The sequence below is a fragment of the Gallinula chloropus genome (assembly GCF_964237585.1).
Source record: "Gallinula chloropus genome assembly, contig: HAP1_SCAFFOLD_177, whole genome shotgun sequence".
Taxonomy (NCBI): Eukaryota; Metazoa; Chordata; class Aves; order Gruiformes; family Rallidae; genus Gallinula; species Gallinula chloropus.
The window spans coordinates 159265-171706 of record NW_028168411.1 but is presented as its reverse complement, the minus strand read 5'-3'; the positions used below and the strand labels follow the sequence as shown (position 1 = coordinate 171706).

The window sequence follows — 12442 nt, the reverse complement described above, 5'->3', positions numbered from 1 at the left end:
CAGAATTTGTAACTTTTAGAAGTAAACTAGATTCTCCACTTAGCAATAGCGTGAACAGCCAGCAGATTCCTGTGCCCCTGTAGATGCTCAGGGCCTGGCAGTCCTCTGGCAATCACGCTCAGCAGTCTCTGATGAGAACCTGTCTGTTTGCTGGTGGTTAACAACATAAATATGAAGGCTCTATGAGCTTTATTAAAGACTGAGTGGCAAGATCTCAAAATAGACACTTGTTCCTAAATGACGTGCCAGATACTTTGCTCAATTGCTAATGTGCTCACACAGACACCTCACTGGTGATGCCATTTTGTTGGCATTAGATTACACTCAAACACATCTGGGAAGTAAGCTAAAGAAAGGAAAATGAGCCTTTGGACGGGTAAGAGTGCTTACTGCACCTCCTAGGTGCACTTGCTTAGTGCATTACTTGAGCTACAAGACCTCCTTCTGCACCTAAGGAAGAGTGAGGATTCTTATCTATCTAAACATTTGTGAGTCATGGAATCAGATTGATGACAACAATTCAATAATTAAAGCTGTACTTCCTTTTCTGAGGGAGTACTTTGAGGTTATTTTTTCCTTGGTTAACTTCTTCTTGGAATATTTCTTCTTCTTTAACAAGAATTAAAATCAGCGGCTCAAGTGCCATGTACTGCAGAATGAAGACTCCCAAGGAAGAACTGCTTTTCTACAAAGGCCTGAAGATTTTTAGGCAATGCATGACTCAAAAATATTTTGATCCTCATTTTATAAACTAAGAAATTCAAGTGTAGCTACTACCAGTAAGGGCTGACATCATAAATTAAATCTTAAATCTGAAGTCTTAATCCAACTTTAATAAGAAAACAGAAAACTCACCTGCTGAACATATTGCAAAGGCACTGGTGTTGCTTGGGTAAAAGCTTCCAGATGAATTCCATGAATTGGATCCTCGATAATCAGACATCCAATGTCAAACCACCTGCAATGACAGCCAAGTTAGAGTCTGTTGAAAAGCAACATGTTAGTTCTTGAATGATGACCGTTTTACAACCTCTAATACAACTGTAGTTAAAAATGTAACAATGACTTACATCAAGGCATCCCAGCATTTTTCAAATCAAATTTGCATGTATCAGTTCATGTATATATGAAAAACTGTAGTGCCTGTGTTCCCATCTAAAGAATTCTATGGTTCCTGTTGTTTCATGTATTTTATATGTGTCTACATATAAATGACATTTTATTCTTTAAAGCACTGGAAGCAAGACCCTTTGAGTCAATGAGAAACAACCCTCTCCCCACCTCAGGGATATATTTCAAGTTCTCACTTGTCAGGAAGCAATTCCTCAATGAAGTTTTCTACCGATACAGCAGGCTGTTTTTCATGGATTACTCCAGTCCGGCGCAAGCTGTCTATTCTTTCTTGGGCTCCCTACATGGGAACATGATCTGTTAGACAACATTCTCTTTCAATCACATCATACAACACTCAGAGATGAGTGCAAAAAACCCCTGTGGAGCAGAATTTTCAAGTTAAACAGAAAACAGCGATTTTAAAAAATTACTCTTTTTATCAACAGTAGAAAAACAAGAAACAAAAGTCATGAAAAAGCACCATAGCCTTTCCCAAACAGGAATCTCAAACAGTAACACAAGCTATGATAAAACTCACTAAAGTATCAGAATATATCCTGTTACTCACATCAACATTTTTGCATCTTAAGATCTGTTGTGCTTTGATCCTTTCAGAGCTTTGGACCAACTCTGTCCAGTGAAGAGACCCTCTCTGTTCTGGTACCTATCCAGCTAAGGAATCATTTACTCCAACCCTGTTCTCACTCTGAGTTGCCATACAAACACTATTACCACTACGCTGCAGTAGCTAATCAGGTAAAGCAACATGTCTATTTTTCTCCTTTACCTCCATATAAAATTGTTTCAGCTAATACATTGCTATGAGGATAAGCTTCACTCTGCTGTGAATGCTGCCACAGCAGTTAGGAGAAAATACCCCCTTTTTATGGAGGAAATGGTTTGCTTACATTGAAGAAACAGAATACAAAATAGTTGGTGTCACTGGGTTTAGGTATTGGCCAAGGAGACGGTTCCACCTAGATACAAGGAACAACTGTGTATTTTTAAAAGGTGGTGAAACAACCCTTGCTAACTCTTCTTCTGGGCCAGCACAGCTGTTTGAAAAGCTGCACAATGAATTCCTACATACTAAATCTAAGAATGGAGCTGTTCAGGAAGATCCTTGGCAAGTGTTGATCAACCTGTCTTTCACCTACAGAATTAGTTGGGAGACAACCCAGTCTCAAAGGCTCTCTTAACTTCTGATTACATTTTTCCTATTCAATTTCTCATGTTTAGTTTTCATCCCAAAGTACTGTGCTAGTGACAGACTAAGAACAAATGCCTGATACACTTTCAAACTACAGTCATATCACAATGCATGCCAGATGTGATGGCAATCAACTGCTTTAGAAGAAAATGGACATAAATGTTCTTCACTGCTGTGACCGCGTTTGCACAAGAACCCCAAAGGCTATTCCAACAAGCAGCTTCAGAATGATCTAACGGAACAGGCGGCAAGTTACACCAAAAACAAGAAAAGGAGAAGTCTCCCAATGCCACAGACTGACATTCCCCTTAGGGAAAATCAGATTTTTCTGGGTCAATGCCCCATCCCTGGAAGTGCTTAAGGTCAGGCTCGATGTGGCTTTGAGCAGTGTGGTCTAGTGCAGAGAGTTTCAGCCCCCTCTGCTGAGGACAATTTGTAAGGTCACTTCCAAACCAAACCACTCTCTCATCCTACGTTTCCATTGCCCTTCTCTGTGCTGGAGGTACTTTACTACTTACTTTTAAACCTGCAGCGTAGCCCACAGGTTGTACTTTAGTAAAACACAAAATTGTGACTACCACAATGCTGCTCCTTCCTATTCATTTTAAAGCTCTAACTGAGATACTATGCTTTTCATTCCAGGCTCAATGCTCAGCAATACTTCACAAAATCACAGAATCATACGACTGGAAGAGACCTTTGTAGATCATCAACCCTTTCAGTAAACATTTCTTTCTAATATCCAATCTAAACCTCTGCTGGCGCAGCTTTGTGCCATTTCCCCTTCTCCTATCTTCTCTCTCCTGGCTGAAGAGACCATTGCCCACCTCCCCACAACCTCCCTTCTGGTAGTTGAGACTTTATTAGACTGTTTTAGCCTTTTCAATGTTCTTCCCAAGTGTTTCAGGAACTGCTTCAAGTTTGCTGAGCTTCCTAAAATAGTATAAATACTGTTGGGCTAGAAAAGCAGAACAGCTGAAAGTCAGAAGAAAGCCTCAAAAGCGATGTAAACACCGTTGTGAGCACGCTTAACTTTCGGCTTGTCGACCCTCAATGCGATACCTTACACACCGGGATTTAATCACCAGATCCAACAGAACACATACAGCATATTTTAAACTCAATTCCATATCACTCCCTCAAACAGAGAAACAGGGAGGGAAAAAAGTATGTGACTTCCAGATTACAGACAAGGACTTGTCACCGTTTTGTTCTCTGTAACTTGCTCATCTCTCACAACCTGAACTGAAGGGTATTACTATGCTACTACCTAAACTACAGCAGAATACACAAGTAAATGAACCTTAAGACGCACATAAAAAAATCAGCCTGCAGAGTGAGAGTCTCACTGGACAACGCACCTGAGAAATCACCACGTAACTGTGACAGAATTAACACACTCTCCAGATAAACTTCAAGTGCTGTTACATTAATCTAACATTCTATGCATTACTTAATGGTTTGTCACAAATACTTACTGATATATGGAACCATGCCAGGGTCCAGCGGTGTAATCATGGTCTCCACTGAATGTTTGGGTTTATCAAGAACAGACTTCACCATGGGATTCTCAGCTACACCCTAAACATAAGCAAACAGACTTCCATATCATTTTCTCGTTTTTCCCCAAGAAACTCACAATAGCACAGTTAAAACCCAACCAAACAAAACCCAAGTATTAAGCTGCTTCGTGGTCTTCTTACCACATTTACACTTTGTAATGCCTGGTGCATCTCACTTGCCAGCACAAATGCTGCAAGACGTGACCAGGAGTGCGTGACTTTTCGGATACAGCAAAGGCCAAATATCATCACCGCCATCCTCTCACGCACCAATGCAGAAACAGGCCTGCCAGTGATGGTGGGCAACACACTTGATTTCCTCCTATTCTGGGACGGGAAGTCTTGAACATTTAACAAATACTAATTACAGCTATCATCAGACTCGGTAGCTAGACTCAAACTGTGACAACTCCAACTGAAGAGCCTCTTTTTTATGACCTTACAGACAAGAGGACCTATTTTTGAATGGCCCATTACTAACAAATATTTTTACAGCTGAAATTGAGCTGAAATTCCTCAATTTATAAGTAGATTCTAAACAACGCTGAAAAAACGCTCTATCTTCTCCAGCCAAATTCCAGGTGGAGCTGCTGACAGACCTAAAAGTTCATTAAATGTAAGCACAAACACTGACAAGGTCTTACTGGCCTATTATCTACCTTGAGGGACATCTGAAAGAATGGTGTTGGATTTCTGAAGAACAGCAGAGCAAAAAGTAGTTCAATCGATTTCAAGAGCAGAAACAGAGATAACTGCAGCACTGCCGTGTATGCACTTCAACAGAGAATCCAGCTTGCATTTCTGCAAAAAATGACAGTTAAGCCTCACAGATTCTGTCTGATGTTTAAAAACCTGACTCTGACATGTGCTTCCACACATCCAACACTTGACAGCTTCAGTACAACTAATGATTCCTCATTCTTCCACCTAGGAAATTCTCAGAGGTCATGGAAAACACAGAGCACGTACAACATTTAATACTCCAATCAAAGAATCTACATTTGGGTTGAAGTCAATCATACACATTCTCCAGAAACAGACATAGGTCACTTGCTGGAACCTACTGGTATACAGGCAACAATAACGTGGATGAGATTGGCTTCTCAACTAATTCACTACTGCCCTTTCAAACGGGCTACAAAATCATGTCACAAGGAAAACCTTCTCTTCTGGAACATTACCTTCTATCGCAAAAAAGCAAGAGGAATATGGTGACTGGAAGACATTTCTACTTGAAGACCAAAGAAGCTGTCTTTTTATGATTATAAGACACGTGCCCTAGAAAAAAGCAGCACGACAACTCTGCTCTCACCATACTGATGGACGATTAATCTTGCTCTTTAAGACTGTAGCACTGTCAAGATGACTGGAGTAAGGGAGGGCTCCCTCTGCCACGTCACACACAACTCATTCTTCCAGATTTTCTTCTTCAAAAGGCCTTGAAAGCCCCTCCAAAAGTCTCCAGTCCCACTGGGACGTCAATCTTGATTCTTCCTTCCGATTTACTATTGCACAGTACAGATAGTAGTGTTGCTCCTGAAGGCAGCTCAGAGCTCACACACAGTCCCTGCATCTTTCTGCCACAGCCTTCACGACACTACTCAGATGTAGCATGTCACAGCTCCAAAAAGGTTACAGGCTCATGAGATGCTGTCAGTTGTTGCTGCTTATTTCCTCTCTACAATTAGATCGCACCACAAGGATTATCTGTTCTGCATTATACACTCCGTGCCCTCTAGCGGAATAGAAAAATCCTACAAAATACCACAGACACCTCTTAAGAAACCCCTCCTCAGTGGAAGAAACACTTATTTCCCTCTCCCTGAGGAGACTTGTTTGGTTTAGAACAGGCAGGACTTGCATCCCCTAAAAAACCAATTCAGTTCATTAGGAAATGATAAAAAAAACCAGGATGTACAAAGAATCAAAGAGGTTCTGACATTTCCCATGATTTAAGGGCATGTGACAAAACCTCTAAGGTAGAAGGATCTCCCTGTCACGAGCACCTAGACGCCTGCATTTATGTAGTCATTCCTCTTCTGGAAAGGAAAGAAGCACAGTTTCAGCAAACGCGCCTATTAAAAACAGCCACCTGCAACTGAGCACAGAGGAAAGACAGGACCTAGAGCAACATGCCCTTAAAAGTTGTATCTTGTTAGAGACAACAAAAAATGGTAGTTCCTCCTGAAAGGTAACATACAAAACCACAGAGCTTTATAAACCCCCACAGCCCTCCAGCAGGTGTTCCACCTTGGGCAGTAGCTACTCTGGGGTCTTCAAGCTCCTCAGGAAAAGTGATTGCAGAACCAGTTCCAGGAGCCAAAGGGGAAGAGAAAGTTGCTTGCTGAGTAATAGGATCTGCGAAGACACCTAGGAAGAGGGAAAAACAAGACACAAGTACTGCGTTTCATTTCTTATGCCGTAGCAACATGCAATTGTTTTACAGGAAAATGAACAGGAAGAATAGAATAATACTGGGCTGATTCCTTTCATTTCTTGAAGGCCCCAGAACAATCCTGCTTGTTAGAGTTTAGCAGAGGCAACTACTGTGAATGAGTTCAACAATATCTGCTCATAGAACCGAGCCTACCTGCACCTTATGTGTAAAATTAAACAAAGACATGTTAGCTTAAGAGTGGTGCTTTTTATTGTCTTCAAATTTCCATAGGTCTTTCTGGACAGACTGCTTAAAAGACATGTCACAAACAATGGTTAAAGCCTGGCCCAACTGCTGCTGAAGAGCTAAGTTTCCATTAGGCTAGTAGAAAATCACCTCAGTTCAGCAACTACAGCACTCGCTTGCATGGCAGGCAAGTATTTTTCACTGTCCTGATGCAATTTAGTAGCCAGAAGCAAGAAAAGAGAAGCTACTCTCATGTGACGGACGACTTCTTACAGATAGCGAGCTTCTCAGAACAAAAACTTGCCCATTAGGAGATTACAGCCTGAGATACCTTACCATTCCGTGGAAATACAATGGCTGAAATTGCCTCTGAGCTGAACAGCAGCAACACAGAAATAAATGGTCAGCTGGGCTTTCCTGGGCACATTTTAAAATACTGCTCTCAAACACTTTTCTGTGAGCCTGAGTGCTAGCAGAACTCTGTGGAAGAGGACTCTTGTCCTACACCGTGATCGTACTTCAAAGGCCATTCTCCATTCCTCCGAGCGCAGCTACTCAGTAATTAAGTGTCACAAGAATACTAAAGAAGCTGAACTTGTGGGACTCTAGCAGACTGCTGAAGTAGCCACCCAGGAGACCCCTCATCCTGTCTCACAAGCACAAAGGTCTATATACAAAAGGTTACCTGTGACGGGAGGTGCAGAGAATGATGGCATCAGTGGGCTCTGTGGTGCTCGACCAGCGTGGCCTCTGGTGATATCATACGTTGAAGACATGGAAAATCCTGAAATCGGGGGACCAGCAGGAGGTGCAGGAAGACCAGAGCCAGCAGTAGAGCTTAATGAAGGAGCTGTAGAGAACTGCGACACAGAAGACGAAGGGGCAACTGGAGGTCGGGCTGGAGTTAGAGGTGGCGCCATAGTAGAAACTGTTGCAGATGGCACAAGTGGAAAAGAAGATGAAGTCATCATAGGAGGAGGAAGTGGAGATGCTCCAGCTGCCAGAGGTGCTGAGCACTCAGGAGAAGATGACAGGCTTGGTGTAGCAAGGGGACTGGACAAAGCTAGGGGAAAAAAAGACAAATGGAATTTTAGAAACACCGAGCCTTCATCTCAGAGATTCAGGTATGTAATTGTTCAGCTAGTTTACAAGTAAGTTTTGACCAAGTCTGCTTTTCTCCTTTCAAAGGAAAAAAGTTTAGTTCTGCTTGAGTTTGCAACCACCACCAATTGCCCTCAATTTCTGGAGATAGTAGCCTGGAATCTCTTTTCTTCTCTGACCCTATTTATCACAGCTAAAAAGACGAGTCAACATTTGACTACCCATTTTGTAGCAGATGAAGTGGGCCTCAGAAATTTCCAGCTAGCACGCTTCTTCCTGCTTCATCCACAGGAATAACAAAGATGCAGGAAGTGTCCCTCTTTAGATTAAGAAATGCACTCAGGGGACCTGTGAGGCTGGGACTTACTGCAGAGGTACAGGTCTATGAGATGGGCTGAGCACCAGGCAGCCCTCTCTTCCCTGGCACCCAGCTACCCAGGCTCCTAAACCCTCTGCTTTCTGTGTTTCAGTCTGGCCCCCAGCTGATCCTTGGATAAGCCAATTTTGTTCTCTAAACCAAATTTAGACAGAAAATTAAGCCAGAGAAACAGAAAACACTGGTTTTTACAGCACTAAGCTGTTGGATCAGCTCAGATGTGAAACTGCACTCAGCCTAAACATTGATGACAGTCAAGTGACGTGCCAAGTTACCGTAAGGAGGTCGTTTCCAAACTTTATCACGCACACCAGTCAATAAAAAATGGAACATGCACACCCCCAACATAGCTACAAAATACTTACATGGGCCACTGTCCTAGTATATTCCATAGATTTTAAAACATACAGAACAGAAATATTAAAAGGATGAGATAAAGATCAAGAAACTCTTCTGCTCCCACTGAAAATTAGTATTTTAATAGTATATTCATAAAACAATATGTTATGTTATTAACGGTTAGCACAATATAGAATACCATTAATAATATTGTAGTGTGAGCAATGTCACTACAGAAGCCTCATCATTTTTACAATCTTGGGTTATCATCAGCAATTTGAAGGTCTGGTTCTATATTCCAATCATGGCTTTAATGGTTGTCACACCTGGAAAAGATGCCTTACAAAGACACACAGACCCAAATGAAAAGGTGTTGCTGGATGTGCTTACAAAACCATGCTATTTGTTTTCGTCTCCCAGCCATCAAGTATATGAAGGCTTATCTTGAAATTCAGCTAGCAAATGTTCATCTTCCTTGATGTCATTCAATTCTTCTGGAAAAATCATCAGGTGGTGTTGCACCTTGGTATTCTTAACAAATGGGCTCAAAATCCACCAAAGCTAATTCATCTGGAAGATTTTTACATAGCTCAGGAAATTCCACTTTTCAAAACACCTTCTCAAACGCATGACTTTCTTACAAAGAAGTAGATCACTCCTCCTTAAAACACCACCTTTATCTTGAAGGGACAAACTGTAAGTGTGTTTTGGGGTTTTTTTAAATAACTACTGGGTAGCACACTGCTGATGGCCACTTGTCATCACAGAAAATGTCAGCGAGTCTGCAAGTCTGTTTTGGTACAAGAAGAAAGCTGAAGCCATATTTAAATCCCTTGCCACAAGACAACCAGCAAACCTCTGTGCGATGCACAAAAGTTTCACGGTCACTTCCTCTACCATTACAAGGTGCAGCTAAAAACAACCCCTACTATTTAAAGAGAACTTCTATAAAATTAACCACACTGCTGGCATCCTGTAGCCCTTTGTGCACCAGCTCCACTTTCACTGCTGCAGTAACTTGCCTATGAATGAGGCGGTCAATAAATGTCATGGGTGGAAATAGATCGGTAACCTTATTCGAGAATCCATTTTTAGCCTAGTCAAAGCAATCACTCCATCAATGGTTACTCTGAGGCAGTCTTAATAAAAACATGGCTTTTATTAAAGAAATCATTCACTGTTGAGGATGCAGCTTCTCCAGCACAGCCCTCCTTCAGCATTTGACAATAAAGTTGTTCTTTCTGTATTTCATTACTGAAACAGAATTTAGCAAAAACCATAAGCAGAAACACGTTAGGAACATCTGTACAGCAAACCTTCCATACTGTGATCTGTTCTCATGCTTGTTTCTTATAATCATCAGCAATGTTTTCTATGTCTCCTTCCAACAGAATTTCCTGACAAATCCATTTGTCAACATATTGTTTGCATTTAATATTACAGACATTTTTACCACGTCTCTGGTGGTTTCTGAAATATATGCCAAGAAGTATCTTCAATATGAGTAAAGCTTGATTTTTCTTCTTTTTTTAGATAAAACTATTATAAAGGAATGCTCTGGTATTTTCTTCCTGCACCCAATGGATCGCCCAGCACATCCTCCTGGGGCTAAGAGCGCTCCACTCGGGAGTCCACGGCACTAGTGTGACTCAAGGTAATGTTACCAGATGTGTCAGAAAACTGAGCATTCGGTAGTCAAGCACATGGGGTTCAGACTCTGGAAAAATCAGATTCAGTGCTCTGATTACCACCCACAACAGTAAAATCCAAGTGATCGTCCACGTTTCTCACTATCCCCCACAAGACTGTAGACTTGTTTGAACTCCCTTCTGTGCTGCTCATCTCACTGTGCACTGTACTGGCCAGTATTCCCTGTCCCCACGTCCTTAAAAACCCTAAGTGCATCCACATGACTTCATCAAAAAGTTTCAAGAATAATAAAAACATTTACACTACTCTCTGTCAGATGTATGCCATACTGCCATGAGAAAGAAACAAATTCTTCCCATCAGCCTGGAGAAGAGCTCTCTAGGTTGATCCCAACACCTCTGGATGAACTGCTGTGCTTTAAAAAGACATGAATAAATATCACTGAGTTTCTGAGGAAGTTTCTGTACCTAATGACCTACTTGTAGCAGCAGTGGTAGCAGCTGTAGTCTCCCCTGCTGTGTTTGGTGGGGGCGTACCGGGTGGAGTTGTCTCTATTCCACTCTCTTCCACCATTTTCCTTCAGCTACAGAAAGCTGTAAGACAAAAAGAAAGGAAAATAAAGAAAAAGCTTATCTTGAGAAATAGGGATAGTGTTTGCTGCAATACTGAGCTGTAGTAACTCCAAGAAGGACCTGTTCTTTTCAGAGCTGATGCATGACAGGATGCAAAAGGTGGCAAGAAGCAAGACAGAGAACGAAGTCTCCCCCTTCTGCCCGTAAAGAACCACAACTACCCCTGAAGTTGGAGCCCTCTCCAGCTTAAGCACTGCCCCAGATGCTCCTGACCCACCATCAAACTGACTGCAAGCACTTTCTCCAACACCAGGCATAGTGGCAGAGCTTGCAAGGGCCTAGGGCTCCAGACTCCGTGACCTGAACTCTATGACCCTGTCTGCTTAAAGGAGAAGCTAAAGAAACCTCCAGACACGCCACAAGAAACCAGGGAAATTTACTTCCAACCTACCTAGAAGTACAATGACATTCATTTACACTGAACAAGTTCTCCACTGCACACAATTCCTGTAAAATCCAGGTCTCGTACTGCTCTGGTGAGTATCAGAAGTGACAGTAATTGAAAACTTTGGCTTTTCTTTTGAAGGCCACATTACATTGAAAGTATCTTTCAGCATCTTTGACTACACCTGCACAGTGCACTACTTGTGGAAAAGTAAAGCTATGTGCTTATTTAAAACCCCCTAAATTAAGAGAAAGGCCTCAGGAGATGAAAAGGAGAGGATGAAAGACTAAGATTAACACCTGGAGATTTTTGGTCTTCAGTGCAGAGGAAGTCACCTAAAACCCCCTGCTTCCTCCCAAGTCTGGTAAACCAGACCGAGATTGTTTGTACCACTCCCTGAGGTAGCAATTCCATAAGGACATTTTAATAACATAAAAACCCTACAGAAAGGAATTTATGTCTGAAAAATTGGCAGGAAAATATTTTCCATCATATCCATTACCTCAGTAGCTACTGAGGACTGACAGCTTACTACATTTAACAAGTATCAGAGGAAAAGCCTTAGGTAATGTGTTGAGTAAAAGTACTCACAGGTATTTATAAAGAACTCCACTTACAAAAATACAGGGGGGGTTCCTCTAAAAAAAAGAAAAAACCCTCACTGCTGTTTAAAATGTGTATACAGCTATGTTTAATGTAGAGGGAAAATTACTGTTATGACCAAACTGAAAAATACAAAAAGTAGGATGCCAGTGTTAGTCTGGACAGGCTAAGGAGCATCAAAAGCAAATGAAAGCATTGAAATCACAAAGGAGAAAGTGTATTTCCTCTTACAACCAGTATGTGTTGTAAGAGGAAATAAAGTAACTCAAGATAAGGCATTTGAGCCCAGACTCGGAAAGCAAGTATGGTTCCTGTGCAGCACACCTCCTAAAACCTCTGATGACCCAGGGACTGTGGGTTCTGAGTACCTTTTCAATTAACTTGAAAGCTTCTCTGCAGACAGGATGAAAGGGTCAGTAACTGCCTGGTGGGGAACAGACTGACCTTGACGAATGAGCACATCTCAGCATCCCTCAGAAAGGAGCTACACAGCCCTCCCCTAAAGTTCACTAAGCAGAAGAATTTGCAGTAAGATTTTGTCTTTTCACTCACCTACGGGAGTTCACGTTCCTCCTCGCAGAAGTATTTCTAAAGTCATTCTTCTTCCAATTATACACTGCAAACAAAGAGAGAATTTCCCACTGTGCAACATCTGTAATCACTGACCAAACCCTCCCAGAAACACTTTCTTTCATCAAGGCTCCTTTCAGCTGCTGCTTGATTTCACCTCTGTCGTGGTTTCACCCCGGCTGAGAGCCGAGATCCACGCAGCTGCCTGCTCCTTAAAGGAAAAGAGCAGGGAAAAGGGAAGGGGGGGAGGGGAGGGTAAGAGGTAAGGGAAGGGAAAA

The 12442-nt window shown here is 41.9% G+C and overlaps 1 protein-coding gene across 1 annotated transcript; it reads right to left on the bottom strand.

Annotated features, from left to right (window-relative positions):
* Positions 1 to 87: 87 nt before the first annotated feature.
* Positions 88 to 10547, bottom strand: LOC311204493 (protein PRRC1-like; the record flags this gene model as incomplete). The annotated part of the gene is made up of 8 exons (XM_084280910.1): positions 88 to 150; positions 856 to 958; positions 1308 to 1411; positions 2842 to 2873; positions 3802 to 3904; positions 6098 to 6255; positions 7194 to 7571; positions 10442 to 10547. The coding sequence occupies 8 exons, from the start codon at positions 10545 to 10547 to the stop codon at positions 88 to 90; spliced, it is 1047 nt and encodes a 348-aa protein (XP_084137036.1).
* Positions 10548 to 12442: the final 1895 nt, after the last annotated feature.